The 24,717-nt window shown below is 42.9% G+C and overlaps 1 protein-coding gene across 5 annotated transcripts in view; it reads right to left on the reverse strand.

Annotated features, from left to right (window-relative positions):
• Positions 1–1,434: 1,434 nt before the first annotated feature.
• Positions 1,435–24,717, reverse strand: part of CCZ1 (CCZ1 homolog, vacuolar protein trafficking and biogenesis associated) — a 28,406-nt gene continuing 5,123 nt past the window's right edge. For 4 of the 5 annotated variants that reach the window (XM_072120504.1, XM_072120505.1, XM_072120506.1 and 1 more), the window contains exons 3-16: positions 22,144–22,241; positions 21,859–21,952; positions 21,245–21,319; positions 20,477–20,524; positions 20,060–20,143; positions 19,079–19,254; positions 14,908–14,989; positions 14,609–14,670; positions 13,830–13,941; positions 11,201–11,234; positions 6,676–6,793; positions 6,212–6,370; positions 5,203–5,330; positions 1,435–1,738 (exon numbers count right to left, since the gene is read on the reverse strand). In XM_072120504.1, the coding sequence (XP_071976605.1) occupies positions 1,683–1,738; positions 5,203–5,330; positions 6,212–6,370; positions 6,676–6,793; positions 11,201–11,234; positions 13,830–13,941; positions 14,609–14,670; positions 14,908–14,989; positions 19,079–19,254; positions 20,060–20,143; positions 20,477–20,524; positions 21,245–21,319; positions 21,859–21,952; positions 22,144–22,241 (1,326 nt within the window). In that variant the 3' untranslated portion in view covers positions 1,435–1,682. Of the gene's footprint in view, positions 1,739–5,202; positions 5,331–6,211; positions 6,371–6,675; positions 6,794–11,200; positions 11,235–13,829; positions 13,942–14,608; positions 14,671–14,907; positions 14,990–19,078; positions 19,255–20,059; positions 20,144–20,476; positions 20,525–21,244; positions 21,320–21,858; positions 21,953–22,143; positions 22,242–23,354; positions 23,474–24,717 lie in introns of those variants that run through there. The other variant, XM_072120507.1, reaches the window with a different exon arrangement.

Here is a 24,717-nt window from a genome sequence, read left to right on the forward strand (position 1 = left end):
GTCTTCCAAAGACCCGAGGCTGACTCGGTTTAACCCATTCATTACAATGTGTTATCAGCACATTATAATGAATGAGGAGGAAAATCCCCATATACTGCCATATGTAGGATGGCAGTATATGATAGGATCGATCAGACAACCTAGGGTTAAAAAATTGTAATTTAAAAAAAAAAAAATTCAAATCACCTCCCTTTCCCTGGAACGGATATAAATTAAATTAACAGTAAAAATCATAAACAATAGATATCGCCACGTCCGAAAATGCAGAATCAAAATATAATAACAGTTTTACCCTGCGTTTAACCCCCTTAGCGGAAAAAGCGCCCAAAGTAAAAAAAATGGCACTTTGCCATTTTAAAAAATTCTATGAAAAGTGATCAAAAGGTTGTACAGTCCTAAAAATGATAACATTGAAAAAGTCATCAAAAAAGTCACAAAATTGGCACCACCCACAGCTCTGTACACCAAGGGATAAAGTTATTAGCACCAGAAGATTGCAAAATCCCCCAAAAAAGGAGGTTTTAATTTTTGTAAATGTATGAAAACATTATAAAACCTATACAAATTTGGTATCCCCGTGATTGCACCGACCCAAAAAATAAAGTAGACCTGTCATTTGGGGCGTACAGCGAAATTCCTAAAATCCAAGCCCACAAGAATAAGGCTCAAATGCGTTTTTTAACCAATTTCACTGCATTTGGAATTTTTTTCCCGCTTCCCAGTACACCGCATGGAATATACAGTACCACCATTTTGAAGTGTCATTTGTTACGCAGAAAATACGCCGTCACAAGGCTCTGTACATGGAAAAATTTAAAAGAATGTTATAGATTTTTGAAGGTGGGGAGTGAAAAATGAAAACGTAAAAGTGAAAAAAAGGGCATTGGCGGTGAAGGGGTTAAAAAAAATGTGCACATTTCATGATACACAGATGTGTCCACCCTTAAATTTACTGTAAAGTGGTTAAAAAAAAAGTTGAAAAACATGGCCACTTTCTTCCAAAACCAGTGCCACACATAGGTGATGATTAGTATTGCAACTAAGCACCATTCATTTCTGTACAGAAGAGGTGCAATGCTGGCAATAGCCACAGTCAGGTTTGGAGCTATTGCTGGAAGAAGAGAAAAAAAAAAAAACACACCCTTTAAGAACCAACCGTTGATATCCTGCAATGCACTGCACAACCACTGGGTGGCCACTCATATACATATGCAGGATATCGCTTTGTGACAGTGTTGCAAAATAGTATGTTCTTGAAATTTGTCATGCAAATAGAAAAGTAAAGAAAACCACATCTGTCCATAGGGGGCACCACTTCGTCTTTCTGCTTCAGATTTGGGAATTCCCATAGCATTGTAAATTTTTTATTATAGAATTTTACTCTAGAATTTTACTCTAATTTTCGACAGAAAAAGAGGAGTAGACGGCGGACAATTAAAAGTATAAGAATGATTAGAGGTTTATTATCTGCAGTCATAATGTAACAGAAATGGAATGAAGACCTTCCAAGTTGATCGCTGATAAATATGTAAAATCTAAAAATGGCCTGAACGCTGCTCCTACAGGTAGAAAGAGTCTTACGAGGCAAGTATTGCCCGACAACAGTCATTCCAGTCACTAATATGACTGATATTCTGTCCATGCTGAACACAGCGGCCGTCACACAGAGCCCGGCCTGGCGCTTAATCCAGGAAGAAGATGTTACTGAACTGCGTCGCACAAAGTTTCTTGATTTCATCTGTAAAAGAGAAAGAATAAAAATAGATATTAGAGGCGAAACGTAGAAAAGCACCGATTTACCCCCAAATCATATGCGTCCAACCAAATTATCTAAACTGGCGTCACTTAGGTGCTGATAATCTAAGGTCAATTTACTCCAGTGGAGACAGCAAATGTATTGATTTTTGAGGTCAAGAGGTCATAGGGGGACAGAGGCTAAACTCTGATCTATAGGTTTGTAGGATTCAAAGTAAAGTTTTCAGCAAACAGGACTCCTAGAGGAGGCAGTGAAAGCCCTGATTACCCCGCCCACACACAGTGATTGACAAGGAGAGTCCCGATTACTCCGCCCACACAGTGATTGACAAGGAGAGTCCTGATTACTCCGTCCACACACAGTGATTGACAGTGAGAGTCCTGATTACCCCGCCCACACAAAGTGATTGACAAGGAGAGTCCCAATTACCCCACCCACACACAGTGATTGACAGTGAGAGTCCTGACTACCCCGCCCACACACAGTGATTGACAGGGAGAGTCCTGATTACTCCGCCCACACACAGTGATTGACAGGGAGAGTCCCAATTACCCCACCCACACACAGTGATTGACAGGCAGAGTCCCGATTAGCCCGCCCACACACAGTGATTGACAGGGAGAGTCCTGATTACTCCGCCCACACACAGTGATTGACAGGGAGAGTCCTGATTACTCCGCCCACACACAGTGATTGACAGGGAGAGTCCTGATTACTCCGCCCACACACAGTGATTGACAGGGAGAGTCCCAATTACCCCACCCACACACAGTGATTGACAGGCAGAGTCCCGATTAGCCCGCCCACACACAGTGATTGACAGGGAGAGTCCTGATTACTCCGCCCACACACAGTGATTGACAGGGAGAGTCCTGATTACTCCGCCCACACACAGTGATTGACAGTGAAGACCCTGATTACCCCGCCCACACACACAGTCAGGCCTGTAACCATCAATTCCTGCGTGTGAGCGTACTCAAAATCTTACTCCAATTCCTATATTATACATTACAGATCTTGGTTTGTTGCCCTCTATTATATCGTACTCTAAGAAATCCTCCCCACTGAGTCCCTAGACCTTAGAGAGGATGGTTTTATAACTTTGCTTGGAACATGTTGGAGGAGAGGTTATTTTCTTAAATAAGCCCCATATGACAATTCCCATATCAGGGGTGCCTGATGTAACTTCCTCATAGCCCAAGTTCCAGGGGTAAGAGGCCATTGACTAGGAGACAGCGGTATGGACAGAAATGCAACGACCTGTAAATAAAGAGTAACCATAATGTACTGGAGACCTGCATCATTTAGTCTGCAGCGCCACCACTGGAGAAATTAGGTATTACACTCTTCTGATTTGTAGGCCATATGAGGTCCCTATATTATAAGTGGCTTATACTAGGACGATGGGGGTAGTAGTCAGTAATCTGCACCCTACTAACAGTAATCCAAGCCACGTATAAGCGTTTGTAGTAAGTACCGCATACCGTCACCAGATCTAAAGGGAGCGGCTGCCTATTCATCTCCATACATTGTAATGTCCATAACACATACATCTGCCATGTCTTATTTCCTGCACATCAATCATTCAGCTAAGTGACAATTATCGTTGTCAAAACACTTTGTGACTAACATGGGCACCTGCGCTGACGGCCGATGACACTTCAGGCTTTAATCCTGACATTTATACCCGGGGGAGGGGGATTAGCACAATGTAATGAGACCTAATGAATTCAATGTCAAGGTGCAAGATGTGCTTGGTTTTTAATTATTAAGACCATCTGCTGAAAAAAGAAGGGGTGAATATTGATGAGGCCTCGGAGCTGTTCCAAAGTTTAGCATGGAACACGTAACACGAAACCGCAGCAGCAACGTGATCTGGTGTAGAGCCCCCCTGGGGTATGAGAAGGGCGGCCTCTGCTGTCACTGCTCTGCCATCAGAGGATCTCGTGCCCCGGCTTGCAGAGATGACATTATCGGGACACCAGGGCTCATATGCAGATTCCTCAAATACAAGAAGAGATCAGCTGAATAGAGAAAATCTGCCACGCTATGGATCCAAGTTGTCAGAATTTCCTAATGAGGAGTTTCGGAACCTAAGATATCAGAAGGCGTCTTATCACAGGTCCGATAAATCAGTCTAGATAAGCGCTGATTGATGAGAAGCACTTACACTGGAAAACATCTGATTCAACCTTTAGGCTGTGTTCACACTGCAATTTGAAAACGCAATGCGCAATGCATTTACATTCCCTTAACATTGAATTTACAAAATACACATGTTAGCGCATGCGTTAACATTGAGTTTTGAAAAAGCAAATGTTAACAACAACATCATTAGGCAAATCTCCTCTGCTGAGCTGTTTACATTGCATTTTGAAATACAATAAATCGCAACATGTGAACGCAGTCTTATCAATAGCCATGAGAAAGGATGGAGTGAATGCGCAGGGAGCAGGCCTTAGCCCCTGGAGGTCACAGAGGCTACACCACGCCCCCAGGTAGCCTCTGCAGCTAATTAGCATATACACTAAATATAGTATTAAAGGGGTTACCAAGAGCGTAAAAAAACCCCATTGGTGGCCGGAAAAGGGCTAGTTAAAAAAAAAAAAAAAAAATGCAGCCCCTCCCAGCGTCCGGTGCTGCCATCTCTTTGGTCTGTGTTTCAGGTAAACCAACAGGGGCACGGAGGCGGCGCTGCGTTCAATTTTTGGTCAGCAGAGGTGGCAGTCCGGAAACTAAACGCAGCGCGGCTTCCGTGCCCCTGTTTGTTTACATGAAACACAGACAGGGAGGGACCGCAACAGGCCCCATCCCAGCCTCCCAAGGGTTTTTGTACACACTTGGACAACCCCTTTAAAACTTATTAGCAGCATTCCAAGAAACAAAAGAAAAAAACAGAACACACAGAATCTGGTGAAACTTTAGACACCACATTCTCACTTTATGACACACAGAGTCAAATTTCACAATGTTTAAAGGGAGTCTACCACCTCCACCATGTGTCTCCTGGCAGTATAGTGTAGAGAAATGCACAGGGACGTCCAACATACTATTATTACTTCTGTACATTACATATCCCAAATTTTCCCAGTTTAATCCGTATGCTAATGAGGCAGCTGTTGCAACCGGGGTGTGTCCTCAACACCCAGTGCCCCACAAAATCCGTTCCCTCTTCTTCCAGTCTCCCCCCATGCTTTTCTGACAGAGACAACAGGGGTCCAGGGAGGAATAGCAGTGCTGCAGGGGCTGAGGGCTCAACCCAGGGAACACCTACAGCCTCATTAGCATAAGGATTCAAATGAGAATTTCTCACACAACATAATGGAGACACTTAAATGCATTTTGGAATCACAGTGCATTTCTCTACAACATGCAGGCAGCAGATTATAACTCTTTGGGCGTGGGGTAAAAATCCCTTTAAGTGCCTTTTCACCCCAGGCACTTACCATTGACTTCAATGAGATTGGAGTTCTTTTGGTTTAAGATGACGTAGAGCTCCCGCTGATCAGACTTCTTCCCTACCACCCAGTAGTCACTCATGGCTTTTACTATGATCTCTTCATCTTCATCAACTCTGAAAAGGGGGAGGTTAGAAAAAGATTACAATATAATATGTGGTTACATAACATGCGTTTTATGAAGTGATCAGACAAGACAACGGCATGATGTACGGTAAAAAACCAAGGGCCGTGACCCTGTGCTATTAAAGGGGGTGGTCACTTTACTTCATGTTTTTGTAATGTGTGTGTAAGTGTGTGTGTGGGGCAGGACATGAGGTAATTTACCATTATACATCTAGTAATAGTTCTGATAGGTTCTTGATATGTAAAGTGAAGCCTCCTGTCTTTTACCTCATCATTTTACCTCATGTCTTTTACCTCATCAGCCAGAGATTCCTGTCCATAAAATGGCCGCAGATGGAGGGTCATGTGATCTCTATCTGGCGATTGTTCATGGACAGATAGAGATCACATGACCCTCCCATCTGCGGCCATTTTATGGTCAGGAATGTCCGGCTGATGAGGTGACAGGAGCGGAGCATAACTATTAATAGATTCATATTGGTAAATTACCTCATATCTCGGCCACCCTCCCTCCCACACATTCCGAAAAGATGAGGTAAAGTGGTCAGCCCCTTTAATATGTGGTCAGTGGCAAGTTTGTAACTTGAAGGTGCAATTACAACCAGGCCCAGGAGACTTGGGGGGGCCCATTAGAGGCCTCTGGAGTTCTCCAGTAAGGGGGAACTGTTGGGAATCCTGTAGCAGCCCACTCCATTTCTATGGGAATTTTGTATAGAGAGGAGTAATCGCATGCAGCCATTTTATGAGCTTCTAAAAAAAGTGTATGTTCTGAGCAGCGCATGTGCGGTCACCTCTCCAGTATATAAGATGAATGCGTGTATCAGCGGCGACTATAAATATCTCAGATGGGAATGCTCCTATAACACCTCACCTTGTAAAATCACTATTTATGTCCCCGAGAATCTTCATAAGTTCCGGCTGTACAGAAGTGAGCGAGACGCTGGGCGTTTTCTTGAGGTGTATTGTACTTTTTTCTGCTAGGTTCATGTGGTTGAAATAAATAAACTTGAACTGCGGTTCCTTCTCTGACCTGGATAAAAAGAGAGACAGAAATGCTGAGCGCACCCCCTGCTTGTTTAGGAGGGCAACACCTCAATATAACACAAAGGATTCCCCCTAAATGTGATGGCACACGTGGCGTTTTGAACATGTTTTTGGCCCGTTTTTAAGTACTCTGTCAAAAAACGCATGCATTTTTGACCAGTTTCAATTAAGATAATTGGACAAATCTGTCAAAAACGGATGCATTTTTTGACGGACTGCTTAAAAATGGGCCAAAAACACGTTCAAAACGCCACGTGTGGCATAACCCTAAGAGGATGGCACAGCACCTACCCAGATATCCTCTTGTTGATATTGTATTGTTCACAGATGTCGGACGCTAACACTGTAAGCTGAGGTCCAACAAGGCTGTCCAGTTTTCGACAGAAATCCGGGGTAAGTGGCACCGATGCTTAAAAAAAAAAAAAAAAAAAATATAATAATAATAATAGTAATTATAATAAGAAATAAAATAAATAAAACTAGAGTAAAAGTATATGTAATGCTGATGTTTTTTTAATGACTAAATCAATTCTTTTTTTAGGTGATTTTTTGATACACCGTGCAATTCCCAAAATGGAAGATTGAAATTTCTCCCTTTTGTGTCCCCTAAAAAAAACGGCCTAAAAAACTGCATGTGTAATTCTAGCCGAACAAAGAAAAAAAACTTTCACACTACTGGATTTCATCCCTCAAGTGACCCCAGCACTAGGAAGGAGGGCAAAACAGGACTTTCTGCTCCGCTGATTGGCTAAAAAGCAATTCTTGCAGTTTTCTTAAAGGCAACCCGTCATCAGATTTTATACCTGATAGACTAACAGCGCCCTCAGGTGGTGTATGAGATGTCATTTCTAGAATTGCCTCTTATGTCACCCATTTACCTATAAAAACTCCTCCAAAGTCATGAGAAAATGACTCTTCTCTGGCAAAAAAGTGACTCTTTTCAGCTCATCTGCATATGACTTTAAAGAGGACCTGTCACCCCAAATTAGTGCCCCCATCCAAACATACCTAATGAATCTACTTTCTAATGCTGCCCATTTCAAATTCCTGGCATTAATCAAACTTTAGTAATTGGCGCTATAGCATATGACACATAACATACTTGATGTCCGATCGACGGACAAGCAGTCAAGCTTATTCATTAGGGGGCTGTCCAGGCACTCCTCTTCTCCACAGGCCGCCACTCCCCCAGTTCTTTTCCTATGCACTAGATGCCGGTGATTGTGGCATCCAGTGCGCAAGCGCTGCAGTCTTCATGCTCTCGGCACTTACTGCGCATGCGCAGCGTGTTGATTAGAGCATGGGGGAGTGGCGGCCTGCGGAGAAGAGGAGTGCCTGGACGGCCCCCTAATGAATAAGCCCGCCCGTCGATTGGACAAGTATGTTATGTGTCATATGCTATAGCGCCGATTACTAAAGTTTGATTAATGCCAGGGCTTTGAAATGGGCAGCATTAGAAAGGGGCCGGGGAGTAGATTCATTGGGTATGTTTGGACGGGGGCACTAATTTGGGGTGACAGGTGCTCTTTAAAGACTATTTTTTTTTATAGGTAAATGGGTGTGAATAGCTATCGGCTATAGTAAGACAGTGCTACAACCGCATGAGGGATGCAGGTGGCGCCCAACAGCTGCTCAATTTTGTCGGCAAGACTGAATCTTAATTTCAAAATTAAGTAACCACTGGCACAACTTGTGAGGCCATAGCAACTAGTGTTTCAATTCAAGTGCAGAGGGAAAGAATTTTTTCCCGAACGTAAATGAATTTAGACCAAAATGCTTGCGTTTGGGAACTTAAAACGTGCGCTGTGCATTGTTTACCGTCAAAACACATGTGCATTTGGGAACGTTGCGCACTCTTCCCCCTTAAACATTCAGAAGGTTGGAGGAGTCACTGTGAATATATATATTATATTATATATAATTATAATAATTATACAGTGGGATACGTCTGTGCCATATGTTGTTAGAACCGGTCAATGTTTCCTTACAACATATGGCACAAATAACGTGTGAACATAGCCCTAGAAACTGCGTTTCTAAACTCAATTTAAAGTCAACGGATGAATGCGTCCGCTCGGCGGTCAAGTTTTGTGGATAACCTACAAAATGATTAAAACTGAACCCACTGCCAGCTCGCTTGGCCCGAGGATAACCAATGGGTGCTGCTTCTCTTTGCAGTGTAAAGGACAATGGATGAGACCCACTATAGTCACAGTATAGTCTGGCAGCACGAACCTTAGTGCAATAGAAGGTAACCGTATCGGATGTTACATGCGCTGTGCATATATCACATAGCACGCTCTGTTATTCCCTCTGTGCCAGCCAGTAAGTACAGACATATCCTTCTAACATATATTATATATACACATACATACATAATATATTATTCCTCCACCATTGTTAGAATACTACAGCGCCAGCAGACGTCTCCATGGCAGAGGCTTCACCCATGTCTAAGCCCTTACACCACAGATTTGATCAGGAATGGGGGGGGGGGGGAGCAGCTCTTTCAGCAGAAACCTGGAGCCATGGTCCTGCTGACATGGAGTAAGAAGAGAGGGGGACAGACGCGGAGGGGGTATTTACAAGCTTATTATAGAGCAGGATACAACTAGCTGGAACACCGAGCTCTCAGGGGTCAAAGAGTGTAAAAGTGGTATCCCTGCGGGCGGCGGCACGGTATGCGGGCAATGCGGGGCTATCCACACCACTCCGCACACCATTTGTTTTCTACACCTGGAACCAGTATATCACCACGTGTCACTTTTCCTTCAAGATAATATTGGAAATGGCTCAAAAAAAAAAAAAAAAAAAAAAGGAGGCGGCCATTGTCTTACGGAGTAGCAGAGGGATAGCGATCACCATTACAAGTGCGCTGACTAAACGGAGAAGATGGGGATAGAGGACACACACACAGGTTTTACGTACGCGCTGCTCCTTAGGCTACATTCACTGGCCGTATTGGGGATGTATATACATCCCCCATAGACGGCAATGGGTGCACGGTGCAGCACACGTGCGCCATGTTTCTCTATGGAGAGGGGCTGGGATGAGCGGCGCTCACTCCCTCCTCCTCTCCCCGGTGCTGACGTGTCCCCTCTGTGCTACGGTACATGTGTGTAAATGTAGCCTTAGTCAGTTTGTCTGATTTTGCACTAGAAAGAATGTGCAAATTCTTTTCCCGTATCGCCAATTTCTGACGCCAATAACTTTTACATACGCCAGCGTAAGGAGCTGTAGAAGGACGCCATTTTTTGTAAGATGAGCACACTTTTTCGTTGCTACCATTTTGAGGACTGTGCAACCTTTTGATCACTTTTTATTAATTTTGTAATAAATTTTTTTACGTGATGTAAAATGGCATAAAAGTGGCGCTTGGAACATTTGGCCACTATTTTCCATTATGGGGTTTACCGTCGGCAATAACTGTTTTTATATTTTGATAGATCGGGCAGTTTGGGACGCGGCGATACCTTAGAAGTTTGTTTGTGATTTTTGCCGTTTAGTTTTATATGAGTTCTGGGGAAAGGGGGGAGATTTGAATCTTTGGGTTTTATTTTTTACTATTTTTTAGACCCTTTAGGGTATTTTAACCCTAGTCTGATCGTTCCTACCATATACTGCAAGGCTACTGTATCTCCCTTTGAGCCCTTCATACAGCATTAGCAGCTACGCACCATACTACTACAGCACGAAGAGGCTAAGGGTTAACTCCTTCCTGCCAATACCCTTTTTTCGTTTTTTAAAAGCTCTAAAAGGGCTTCTTTTCTTCCTACCAAGCATATTTACTAATCCATGCTGTGTACTGGTCGGCAGGAAAATCAATGCAGTGAAACTGACAAAAAAAATGCAGTTGCGCCATTTTTGGTGTGGGCTCTAATTCCATTGTGCGCTGTAAATGACAACTCCCCTTTATTATTTGGACCGATCCAAAGTTACATTACACCCCATGCCCCAATTTTACCAATCTTTTGGATAGTGGACAGCTTATAGTAACCAGAACCATGAAAACAGTCTCCTAGTGAAATGGTCTGTGTTGTTCAGCCTCCATGTTTCAAGAGCAGCAAATGAAAGTGGAGCTATAATTGGTTCTTATGGGCAACAGAGACCATCCTACCATCAGACAGTTTTGATAGATTAGGCCCAACATCACAATGAATTAAACAACCAAACCTGACAATATATCAGAACGGGACACATAAATATATTGGAAAATAGTGGTCCAAAGGCAATTTGGAGCAGCTGCCAATCAGATTCTAGCTCCAATTTTCTATAGTCCCCTCTTCAAATGAAAGCAGCATCCTGATTGGCTGTGTAACTGCTCCACTATTCCAGTCTTTTTTGTCGTACAAGGCTTGCAAAAGTCGCAATTTCCAACACACACCATGGATTTGCAACTTTGTGCCCCTTTTAAAAATAATGGGTGCAGTGGGTTGAGGAACAGGGTGGAACAGGAGCGGGGTCACCCTGGCCAGCCAAATTTATTATAATCTGACATAGGATGTAGGGTAATCTATGCACTGGACGTAGGATTTCAATTCCGGTGCGCGGTTGGAACGCGATGCACCATCTTAATACATTGGCCTGTAGGTTTAATAAGCATCTTCCGTTTTTTAAAAGGAAATCTTCTCCCATGTTTGTTACTATCTGGCAGAGGATGCAGCTTCTGAGGATCCTCAGTATAGATTTCCAGGAAGATCAGACAATTTGCACGCTATAGATCGATCGCCATCTTGGCCGAGTTCCTCGCCTGCTACCCCCATGGTATAAACCATTGCCGGATTACCTAGAAAGTTATAGGAAGCCCAATACTCACCATCAATCATAAAACAGACGGCGGCGCTCATGGCCTGAGGAGAAAAAAAAGAGACATCATGTTTAGCGTGTAGAGGAGAGCGTCTGACTAACCATCTGGTATCCGGCCTACAGGCTCCAGGACAATTACATCTCCATTACACACAAAGCCCTCAGGGGAATCTCTGTTGTACTTTCTAAATTTATCAGAAGTGAAAATAAAAGCTGAGGAGATCCCCAGGAGACGGATTTTCTGGCAGCTCATTCCCTCTCATTGTCTCTAGACAGTTCTGTCACTGCGTCCGCGGTTATGTACGTGACATATTATCGTTTTAGGCGATGTCACGCCGGGGTTGTAGGAGGTCACTAAAAGGGACTCACAAACAGGAAATAAAATGTATGTATACATGTTATATACCAGACATAACCGGGGATAATATTGATAATCTCATGAGGAAGACGCAGGTTACAAGTAAATAGTCAGTACTTGTACTGACTCAGACAGGGGCGTAGCTTGAGGGGGTGCAGAGGTTACGGTCGCACCCGGGCCCAAGAGGTTTAGGGGGCCCTTATGGTGTCACTTTCCCATATGAGAAGACTATTACTATAAGCCATACATTATAGTCGGGGGGCCTGGCACAGACTTTGCACTGGGGCCCATCAGCTTCTAGTTACACCACTGTGTCCCAGTGAACAGATCACGAGAATGGCGGCCCCATTGTATCTCCAAAATGATTAGAGAAGCAGATCACTCATGTACCTTCTTCTCCCCTCATCTCTATGGAGTCTACAGAGATAGCCGAGTACAGTACCGCGCTACTGCCGCCAGGGCAGATGGAGCAGTATCGCACAGGCCCAACTACAGCTCCTAATTTAGGTTATAATGGTCTGACACAAGATCATCAAGTTATCCCACCATGTAGTAACCACAAAACCCCTTTAAGAAACTAGACAAAATTTCAAGCTGTTATCTAGATTCAATTCCCTGCATCTGAAACCGACTGAACATCTGCAGGATGCTCCAAAAAAAACCTTCCTTGAAGGCCAACCTACAAAGCTTTAAAGGGAACCCGTCACCAGGTTTTACCCCACTAAACTACCAGCCCCCTCAGTTAGGGTATAAAATGTTCTATTTAGAATTCCCTCTATGTGATATTTCACCCGTTTACCCATTTTTTAAAAAAATGTCCCCAAAGTCTGGTAAATATGACTCTTATCACCTCAATTTCAGATGAAATGAGTCAAGTTTAGTGGTTGCAGGAGTAGTGTCACTTCAGAAGCCTCCATCTTTGGTTATATAGTACCTAGAAACAACACCTATGGAGCCTAGAGCCCCTCCGACTCATTTGCATAATTTTAAAAGCCTTTTTTTAAAAACCAGGGCATAAGAAGCTAAAAGAGCAGATTCTGCCAGAGGGGGCACACATCAGTACGTCAGTGCTTGGTTTACAATCCTTTATCCTGGTGGCAGATGTCCTCTAAATAGTCGAGAACTGGATCTTTATGTGCAGCTCACATTTCCTAATGTGTCTTTAGCTGCCCGAATCTCTGGCATAAACATGATGTCATCAAAAAAGGCAAAATCTGTATCTTTAGCATGACACGAAAAGCATATAGAAGAGATTATAGGAGCTTCTGAAGTGACACTACCTCTGCAACCAGAAAACATGACTCATCTCATTAAAAAAAAAAAAAAAAGTCATATTTGCCGAACTTTGGGGGAAGATTTTTTTTAATAGGTAAACAAGTGAGATTTCACATAAGCGGGAATCTAAAAGGTAAATTTCATAACTACTGTCCCCCTCAGGTTGGGTAGGTAAGGAAAAACCTAGTGAGAGGTTCTCCTTAAAGAGGACCTGTCACCTCTAAAAATGTCAAGAGGAGCTACTTACTAAAGTAAGCAGCTCCCAGTGCTACAACAGACGCAGCAGTGTTACACTGCTAGCGTTATCGTAAACCTGCGATAGCGCTAACAGACACTGCCGTGATGTACAATAGAAACACCGGAAAGCGCTATAAGCGATCCGGCATATTCATGAGGGGGTGGGATTAGGGACGGTGACTGCCGCATGACGTGTGGCGGTCACCGCTGGCCTATAGAGTGGGCAGGGTGGTTCAGGGAAGAAGCAGCGCTTCCAGTGCAGTCCGGCGTTTCCATTGTACATTGCAGCAGTGTCTGCTATCATTGTAACACTGCTGCATCTGTAACCAGCTCCTAGTGCAGTTTTTTATAGCTGACAGGTCCTCTTTAAGATGCTGCGGATAACTTCTATATTCTGGATAATACAGGACATCTTCTTACATTACCTGTTCTGGAGGTAACAGGTGCCCTACACAAATATTGGGTTGTATTGTTATACAGATTATCCTCCATTTACATCTGCAAAGTTCCTAATGTACATAATTTCTTTAATTATACCACTACATAAAGTAAATTAGATTATCTCCTGTAAAGCCGATGGGTATTTTATTGGAAAGGTAGATTTTAGAAAAAAAAAATAAAAAAAATTCTCTGTAGAAGGGCTAATAATCAGGTGATTATGACAGGAAGTGTTTTCATGGGGACACTGTAGAAATTCTGCCATTAGGCCTGCAGCCCATATATGATGTATGAACCTCTAACCAAAAGATCACTAGGGAAGATGTGTCACCTTGTAAACAATCAAGTGAAGCTCTTCATAGTTGTCATCTGTATTTACAAAGATTTTGGGAAATCTAAATTTTGCTTCAGGGTCGTGGAGGTTTAGAGGTCCAGTGAGAAACCTAGAAGTGAAAAGTATATGAAAAACGGTAAATGAAAAAGAACTGGGAATATGCCAGCGAAAATGGGTGAATTTGATGCTGCAGACCCTTATAGGATAGGGCAGTGATGGCTAACCTATGGCACTGGTGCCAGAGGCGGCACTCAGAGCCCTTTCTGTGGGCACTCAGGCCATCACCAGAGATGACTCCAGGTATCTTCCTGCAGTCCCAGGCAGCCCAGGACTTGCTGTGCACAGAGATATTTTAAAGTGACAGCTCTACCTGGGACTATTTTCTGCTTTATTGGTGTCCTCAGGTGCTGGTATCAATGAAAACTGTGACAGAGAAGGGAGTATAAATCACAAATTACATTTTTGTGTTGGCACTTTGCGATAAATAAGCGGGTCTTTGTTGTAGTTTGGGCACTCGGTCTCTAAAAGGTTCGCCATCACTGGGATAGGGGATATATACCGGTATTTTGTTTTCATCCAAAATACAAATTAATTGTATATTGTGCAATATCTTCATTGCCATTCAACCTGACCACCACACGCATTGATGGACATCACTATACGGCTCCTACATAAATATTAGCGCAAGCGCCAGAAGCTCGAAACCCTTACACATGCGCGGTATTGTCAGATCATAACTACCTACTGTACTGCACATTCATATAGAAGACACTTACCTCCCATAATGCTGTAGATTTCCTGGCATTTCAGGTCGTAATGGGGAATCTCTTCCTGCCAGCTGCAGAAAAAAAAAAAAATTAAAAAATGCTATTTATTTTGTTTGCATTTTCTACCCCATGAACACTTTCTGCAAAAATCAGCCCCACACTTTACAATAGGATGTGTCTGGTACCGCAGCTAAACCCCAAACAAGTGAATAGGCGTGAAACAAGGTCCATGAGCAAACGTGGCTCTGTTTCGGTTTACACTCAAATCAAAAAACATCCCCTTTAACACACTCTCCATAGGCACTTACCTCTGGCTCTATGTGTCTTGGGAAGAGCGATGTAGTGAGGTATTTGTACAGTATCCGCATATCTTCTTGTTCCAATCCACTCCTGTTAAAAAGAACAGACATATTTAAATTAGTATTTTCGGCTTAAAGGGAAACTCCAGCCAAACTAATATTATATAAGGGTAATGAGAATCAATTTATAATGCAAAATGTACCAGAATTAAAGGGGTTGTCCAGATGCTAAAAGTGAGAATTCAAGTTTTCCACTATGTAAAGAATGTCCACCAATAGTGGAAGCCCCACGGAGCACAAGAATGGGGGTCTGTACCCCAAAAGAACAAAGCAACCAGTTGCACATAGACCCTGCTGCTCTAATCATCTCTATGGCAGACCTTCACCGATCAGTAAGTTGGCCTCAATTCCAGGGGTTGAGAACCTTTTTGGCTGAGAGAGCCATGTATGCCCCTCCACTGCCAGAGAGACAGAGTCCCAGCAGAAGCCCCCCCTTTCCCGCTAGTAGACAGGGAGCCCCAGTACATGCCCCCCTCGCTCCCCAGTAGACAGAGAGTCCCAGCACAAGGACACCCCCCTCCCGCCAGTAGACAGGGAGCCTCAGTACAATGCCCCTCCTCACTTCTATGCCAAATCCAATGAGGGAAAATGTAAAGTGTCAATTATTGTATTTAAAAATATTTCTAGTTTAACTAATATTTGCAGCAATTAAGTTCTGACATTTTAAAGGGGGCGATGGGTGGGGGTATGCTGAAAGCCCCCCACCTTAGGAAACAGATGATCCCACTCTTGTATAACAGGCAGCTCAGAGGCCGCACCGACATGGAGACTGCATTACCAGGTTTCAGCACTGTCAGCACTGACCCCTATTTTTAATTCCTGTAAAGCCCCTTTAAACATCAGGATTTCCAGTAATTGACATGTGATGAGTTTCTAATGAACGTCCAAAAAATAAAATTTGCAGACTGCGGAGAAATAGTTGTGTGGGGGCAGATTTTGCAGATGATGTAACTTTTATTAGTTATTCTAACGCCTCTCCCCAAACGAGGCTGGCGGCTTTATTTATATCCCGATCCTGCATGTAAATGAGACACCCTATAGTATGTGGCGTAATCCGAGCAGGACATCTACCACCTGTAACCAGAGCCCCCGACACAGCCGCAGTGCCGAGTGTTAACAGGGAATGGCAGGGTGAAGAGGCCGGCGATGACAGCTGTGACTGACACCGATACAAGGAACGGTTTTCCCGAATATTTTTTCCCACCATAAAAGAAAACCATAGTATGGATATTTAACATTCTCCCCCATGGAGTAAGCGGAATCAAAAGGAATTGATGGGAATGTGGAGCTGAAAAAAAAAAAATCTAAAATAAACGTGGCGATACGGATTACACAGTAGCGAGATACGGGCTGCCAAATATGGTCTGCGACAAACATGAGGATCACCTTTACACCAGCTCCGTGTCATCGGACGCTTTTATATTAGCTTAATGGAGGAGAACTGCAGCGCCTCTCCAGGATCACACAAAAAAAAGTTAAAACTATTTGATATTTATTCAAAGCTAAGTAACTTTAAAGGGGAACCTGTCATCATGGAGGTCATTTTTACATGAAGTCAGTTTCCAAGAGCCTATGGCATGTTCAATACAAAAATGTCAGCAATATGAATAAATCCAGGGCTTTTTAATTGATTATCTTACCTGGCTCCCCACCACCACCGTGTGTTAAGTCCCGGGGGGAGAGCAGAGGAAACGGCACGAGGAGAAGATATCTTGTTTGACGTTTGAACTGCACCCCTTCATTCGGACTCACCCCACTCACTGCTATATGACCTCCCTGATGACAGGTTCCCTTATGCACATGACCGTTCCAGCCTGGTGGAGATGGGAGGGGTGAGCGCTCACTTCCATCTCCATACTAGATGAGCAGCCGCACCGTGATATGGGCAGGAATAGGAATGAATTCCCTTGAGCCCAGCATAACACAGGTCATTGGTGGCCATGAGGTGTGGCTAGCTCACAGCAGGTTGAGTGCATGAGGCCTTAGGCTACATGTACACAAGTATTTAGGATGTTTGCCATCAAAGACTAGCACCTAGCCCCATGCAGTTCTATGGGCTAATGCACGCAGCCATTGTTTCCTAAACCCACTGCCCGAACCATAAATTACAGAGCAGGTCCTATTCCAGGTTGTGCGGCTCAGCTTTTCCTACTACCATCGGTGCATGAGCGGACTTCACGCACTGAACACATAGGAGCCATGAACAGACCAAGGGCTCAATGTTTGCAGCCCAACATTGCACATTCATGCTCATTTTACACAAAAATGACTTTATATTGAATTTATAATATATTATATAAAGGTGCACCTCTCCTCCCATCTTTTTGCACAGTCACTCCCCCATAATCCGACTTGCTGGCTCAAAGTCTCTGCAGCTAAAAAAAAAGCCTGGAGGTAGGGTCACCGGACATGTGCACCGGTATCCCATCATCTTCTTTGTGGGTCAGATACCAGGACCTCACACAGATCAGCTTTCCTAAAGCCTCCTGGCACCAGAACCTACACCATGGATGCAGCACGTAGCAGAAGATGAGGACTTTGAGTAAACAGCAACTGAGTCCAGTGCATAGTGGGAACAGCTTATTGTGCAGGTTTTGGGTGTCAGGCCCTCAACTTTCACATACTAATGACCTACCCGAAATAACAAAGCACTCACCACTACGTCTCCTGCACATGCATTTATCTATAATCTATAATATCTATTAAAGGGATTTCATCCACTGACCATATGCCCTATTAGGGAACACCGTATTACAAAAGGACCCCCCCGTATGATCCAGAAACGAGAGCTGCATATTACTACACTTAGGACCAGCAGCATGCTGAGGCCCTATTGCTATACTAATAAGCTGTATTATACAGGTCCTGGAGGGCGAGGCTGCCAGCTGCACCCAGGCCACGCTGCAAACAAGATACAAAGCCACCAGCTGATAAGACAGACATCTACCCCTCACTCTCCTTTCACACCAATTTACACAAAGTCATAAATTATTACTGCATTTTATCCCTTTACAGAAATAGGACACACGACTTGTGGAGATGAGACGGGTGCTGGCTGATCGGCTGCGGGTGCTGCTATATACAGACCCAGGGCTGGGAGGTTATAATGTTATCTACTTGCTCCCCCTTCTGGCTCCCTGCTGTATTCATTTTTCTATCAAAGGACCTTCTTTATGCAGCTTCATACATGGTCTGTCACTATTACGTATGCAAGTATAGATGTCCCCTCACAGTTAACGGGGTTGTTCAAAGTTTAGTATTTATCCCCAGTCTAAAGGATAGGGGATAACTAGCTGATCGTCTAAAATCTGGTTGCTAGTAATTCCTCCAATGACGAGAACGGGACCCCCAGCTCTCCAGAGAATGGGGATCCCCTTCTCAGTAATCGCAGAACACAAGTGTTCCAGCAGGATCTCCAGATCACAGGGGTCTCAGCAGTCGGATCCACATGATCCCCTTGTTATCCCTTATAGTGTGGATAGGGGATAACTGCTAAACTTTGGACAACCCCTTTGCTAGTTATGCACCTCATCTTAAAAGGTAAACCCCCTAAGGGGCTGGAGTGTCACCATGTTACTTATGGATTCAGGTCCTGCGCTCAACCAGAAGTTCTGGGGGGTCCTAAGACCAGCTTCATCCACAGAATGGGTTCCTTGGACAAGCGATATCACTTCCGTTTTTAGTGGACTGAATTTCCTTCCTTGTCCCCTAGTAGGAGGTGATCAGTCATTGCATGAAGTGGGACCCCTCAGAACCCCTAATGGGTCGCAGGGCTCGATACCAGAAGTTGCGGAGCAATGCAGGAACCAGGAGTCAGATTGGGGTAAGTATGCAGGGTTATTTTCTTACCCCAAAATCCATATTTTAAGAAAAACCCCTTTATGAGAATATGTGCCTATAGAGTACACGTTCTGCTGAAAGTTTTCATATAAAATCTATGGTGAATAAATGCCGAAGTGTCTGGTGCAGAGAGAACACTTTCCCGGATGTTAATCACAAGATCCTTGCCCATTGGAATGCAGCAGGGAATGCTGGGAGATTTCAGCTCCCAAAGCATAAAAAAATAAATTGTAAAAGCAGCTCTGAGTAGTAACAGGCTGAAGGTTACGCAGACACCTACCAGATGAGCTGGTCATTGTACAGGAACGCTGTATACTTCACAAGACTTAGGTTTTCCTCCACCCTGTTAATGAACGACTGGATTTTCAGGTAAGTCATCTTATCTAATGGAAAAAAACTGATTCCGCTAAACACATCGAGCAGGTCACAAGACTGCAAATGTAATGTCTGTAAATACTGCGGAAAGAAGAATAGAGGCAAAGGTTACATAACATAGTCCTAAGGTCTACTGACCCAATTCTCAGTCCCAGTCTAATCTGTTTAAAGGGAATCTGTCAGCAGGTTTGACCATACAAAGCTGCAGAAAGTTTTAGGTATTGGCCCTTGAAATCTGTATCATACCTGTGTGTGCATGCGTAACAGCAGGACTGTTACCTTTATATTCCAGGATTGTAGCTTTGAACGCTCTAGTGCACTAGTGTGCGAGATCTCTTCACTAATCTGCTGCGGATTCACTTATGTAAGAGGTCATGTTTGCCTACTGTAATAGTTACTCAGAAAGTAGGGGATGTGCTGCAGTATAGTGAAGAGATCTCACACCAGTGAACCAGAGGGGCCCAAGTCCAGTTACAAACCTGGAATATAAAATGTATTTTTCACAGTACTGTTTCAACTCACACATAGGTAAGTTTACACAGATCTTCAGGGACAATACCCAACACTGCAGATTTACAATATTTACCAGGCATACCTGCATTACATAGTGACCAATACTAGGAACTGCAGCTGAGCTCCTATTGAAGTATTAGAGTTGAGCTGCAGTTCCTAGAACCTGCCACTATACAAGAAGCAGACATGGACCTCCAGCTCTGTTTTTACTTATAACTTTGGCACAGGAAATATGCCAGTTACACTCATAAATGGGGGGGGGGGGATCTGTGAATAGGTCATCAATATCAAGGTCCCAAAAAATCCCTTTAAGTAATTTGTGTTAAAAAGTGTAGGAAAAAAAAAAAAAAACAACTGGTTACTGTTTATTTACCCGAATAAAGAATTTCTCCAGCCTATCTTTCAGCAGTGTAACTCCACCGGCCTCCATCGCTTTGTTAAAAGTGCCATTAAATAGCTGAACAGGGAAACAAAAGAAGGACATTATAAGAAGAACACAGTAATAACAACTTATTATAGTGTGTGTACATATATAATATTATATTATATATACACACACACACTCAGATACATTGTGACATCTAACTGGGAACAGGGAAGCGCAGAGGATGGAAGAGCCGTAAGGATGATGGGAACTTAGAGAAGCAGTGAGAAATGGCCATGTTCCGGTTCCCCTGTATCCTTCTACGTCACAATACATCTCTCTGCTGCGTTAGGGATCGGCAGAGCCGCAGACCACAGAGCCCTCCTTATAGAGTATGATGTATAGTACTGTACATAAAGTACTTACCTTATACATTTTGTAGCATTGCTTTAAGACTGAGGAATACACCTTGTCCTGAAATGTAAAATGAAAAACATTTATAGAATAATGAATAATTCCATTTTATCATTTTTTATCTAAAGTTTAGAAATAAAGGCTGGCACTTCCTGTTCTGTAAAGAGCACTTCTCAGGAAGCATTACAATAGAATATGAATAATCACGATCACTTCATGCACAATCGGTATTTGTCACAGCTCTCACCCAGTTCTGCACACAGGGCAACATTACCCAATAGTAGATAACACAGGATCACTCCATGCACAATAGGTATTTGTCACAGATCTCATACAGGCAGCATTACAATAGAAGATAACACAGGATCAATCACAGCTCCTACCCCAATAGATGAAAACACAGGATCAATCCATGCACAATAGGTATTTGTCACAGATCTCATACAGGCAGCATTACAATAGAAGATAACACAGGATCAATCACAGCTCCTACCCCAATAGATGAAAACACAGGATCAATCCATGCACAATAGGTATTTGTCATCTATTGGGGTGGAAGCTGTGACAAATACCTATTGTGCATGGATTGATCCTGTGGTATCATCTATTGGGGTGGAACCTGTGTCAACACAGGATCAATCCATGCACAATAACGATTTGTCAAAGCTCTTGTACCAAGTTGCACATCACCCTTTTTGGACAGTAGATTAGAAATTTTCAGGGGAACTTGACGCTGGATCATATAATTATATGTATATGAGATGGTCTTTCTGTACCTACCAATAACTCGTCTTCTTGATATTCAAATACGGCCTTCCCGTCTTTTTGTTTTTCAACAACTGGATTTTGTACTACCTAAATATTATACAAAATGGCATTGATTAAAATAAAATCATGACACATAAAAAAAAATAATAAACGCCAAATAAATGGAGTCCGATGGAGACAGCCTGCTGAGGTGGTCGTAGTCAGCATTTTCCAGCAGTTTCATAAAAGGGGATCAAGTGGTAATAAACATGTAACCTGCATTCTTGTTATGGGTGGGGTGCAGTGGTTATAACAACTACATAACAAGTGGGGTAAGTTTTTGATTTGTCCAAAATTTTGTAAAATCGTTGTATTTTAGTAGGACAAAGCTGCAATAGCCTGCACCACCACTGCTAAAGGCATGACATCGAGGAGGCCACATGATTATAAAACAACTGATGGGGGACAAGAGTGAAAAACTCAACCCATCCTAAATTGACCGCCATTAGTACTCTAATATCCGATTCTATTTGTGGTTTCTAAATAATTCCAAAATTCGTCCCACTTTGGGCAGGAGGTGAATAGGGCTGACAGGGTTACATTTAGAGGAAAAAAAAAAAAAATAAAAATAAAGGGGTTGTCCTTACCATAACCATCCAGAAACCATCTTCAGGTTCGTGAAAGAATTGTCTGTTTTTCTGTGTGTGTAATGACTGTGCTGGCTTTGTTGGGTTAAAAGTCCTAAAATCAATGCAATATAATAAAAAAAAAAAAAATAGTCCGTAAAAATATCATGGAGTAAATAAAAAGCAAACAGCAAGATACTATAAAATGACATAAATGATACATGTAGCCTCTACAATCTATGACGACTACACTCCAATGTGACCATATCCATAAAGAGTATGAAGAATCATGGGTCGTCCTGTTACCTGGTAAACTGTACGATCGCTTCACATAAGCCAACATTTTTAATTTTCTCATTTTTCTCAATTTCGCTTGGATGGTAAAAAAGGATCTTTTTTTCTTCCTGAGTAAATAAAATACAAACAGAAAAAAAACAAAATCTGATAAGTCACAGCCAAAGTCAATTGGATCACAGAGATGTGGAGAAATAGGAATAATTGGGACTGAAACTGTAAGATCAGACTACAAAGGATGTGTTTGTAGTCTGTTACTATGGAAACACACTGGTCTGCATAGAAGCTGTAAACATAAAATGTCTATTTATTTATTTTATTTTGAAATAAAGGAGTGTTCCCTGCAAATAGGACAAGGACAGGACAAGCACAAGGACAGGAATAAGTTGCTTCTCCCATATACCCAGCCATAACAGTGGACGGCTATTCCACGAAGTTTCCGTAACGCCCACACGAGTTTCAGAAAAACATTAAAAAACTTACTCTATAACTTACATTCACACGATATGTACTACCGCGCTGCTCATCCCCGCCCCTCTCCATAGTGATATATGGCTCACGGCGCCATATTCCAGGAAAAGATAGGACATGTCTTATCTTTCCTCCCAACTACAGAATGGTACAGTGCCGCACCATACCGCTCCGTACTGCGCCTTGAGCCCATTGCCGTCTATGGGCGACGTATATATACGGCTTATATACATCGGCCGTATAAAAACATTGTAGTCCGCTCTTCAATCCCGTTTTCATAAACCCCATTTTGTTCAACCTAGAACAGGAGACCTCAGATTTTTCCGTAACTTCCAACCACCTAACGAATACTGGGTAATTGAATGATGGAGATTAGATTCATTTTCCATATTAGACTTAAGAAAAATGGATAGAAGGTAAAGATTTTTTTAATCAGAATTAGTCTCTGTTCACACTTCATCCAATTAATAACACATTATGGACCTCTATTATTCTTGCCAGAATGGAAGCCACGGATCTGCATTATATTAGTCAATGGGGTCCATTAAGCACCATTAGAGACTGCTACACAACGTATATGGAGCCCTATTTTCCATATAGGAACAGAATGAGTGAGCACTCACGGGAGTGTGAGCAGGGCCATCCACAGGTCATGGGATTCCCTAATCAGCCTTGACTGCAGTGAAGTAAATAATAAAATTATATTACGTGAGTGACTTCCGCACTAGATTATCAGCTCAAATTATACTCACAAGTCCTTCATTTATTACACAAGTCTCCCTTTGTATCTCAATTTGTTTACCAAGTTCTGTCAGCAAAGGCCGAACATGTCTGGAAGGATATTCTTAGCTCGAACATGTCACAGACAGATAGACTGACTGATAGGGGGAGACTTATCATCAAGTTTATGAGGTAAAACTGTTCTAGTTGCCCATGGAAACCAATCAGAGCTCAGCTTTAATTTTATGCATAGCTGTAGGAAAATGAAAGCAGAGCTCGAATTGGTTGCCATGGAGAACAGTTCTGCACCAAGACACTGATGATAAATCTCACCCATAGAATAGTAAAAATAGAGCTAGGAGATCTGGTAACGTCACTGGCTTTGTATCAGCGTGTCAATAATTTGGGGGGCATGCATAAATGAGTTATCGGCGGACCTCATTTGCAAAGCTATTTTTCTAGGAAATCGGGTCATTCTAAAACATGAAAAAGTGTTATTGCTGTTTGGAATGGGATGGGGAAGAGAGTTTAAACATCTACCATCTAGTTATTTGATTGTAGATGTCCTTTAAAAGTTGTCAGTTTACCCATAAAACACACACCTCTCCAAACCATATGCAAAAGCCCATAGAAATTTTTGGCTGAAAGGAGTCACTTTGAGAGGCTAGAGTGGAAGCGTCACTTAAATGCTCTTATCTTGGGCTAGTTAGCATCTAGAAATATTCTTCTGTGGTCATTGTAAAGATGAGAGTCTCATATCAATACACATCATGTAGTTATGTAAGCTATAGAACCAGAGATAGAGACAGCTAAAACAGTCAGTAATTGGATCCTTTTCTGCAGCTCACTTTCTCCAGCAAGGTCTTTAACTGCCTGAATCTCCAGTTCTGTAGCTCACAGAACCTTAAGGCTGCATTCACACTGACATATGGAGGACTTGTATACGGCCGACGTATATACGGTCGATATACGTCCTCCATAGACGTCAATGGGCGCACGGCCGTACCGCTCCGTACCCGGAAAAAGATAGGACCTGTCCTATCTTTACCCGTAGTACGGCGCCTTGCACCATTAATTCCTGTGGAGAGGGGCGGGGGTGAGCTGCGCTCACCTCCTCCTCCTCCTCCTCCTCTCCCCGTACACTGCCGTTGCCCGCCCGTACCGTAGTGTGAATGTAGCCTAAGACTGTTTCAGTTTGAAAGAAAAGATTCTCATCCTTACAGTGACACCAGGTGTATGGTTCTAGCCACTATGGAACCCAAGAATAGGTGATTCATCTGAGGCAAAAAGTGATTCTTTTCAGCTCATATGAACATAATTTTGGAGGAGATTATTTTATAGGTAAAACAGATCAGTTTTAACATGAAAGAGGTAATTCCAGAAAGGACATTTCGT

The sequence above is a fragment of the Engystomops pustulosus genome, chromosome 8 (assembly GCF_040894005.1).
Source record: "Engystomops pustulosus chromosome 8, aEngPut4.maternal, whole genome shotgun sequence".
Lineage (NCBI taxonomy): Eukaryota > Metazoa > Chordata > Amphibia > Anura > Leptodactylidae > Engystomops > Engystomops pustulosus.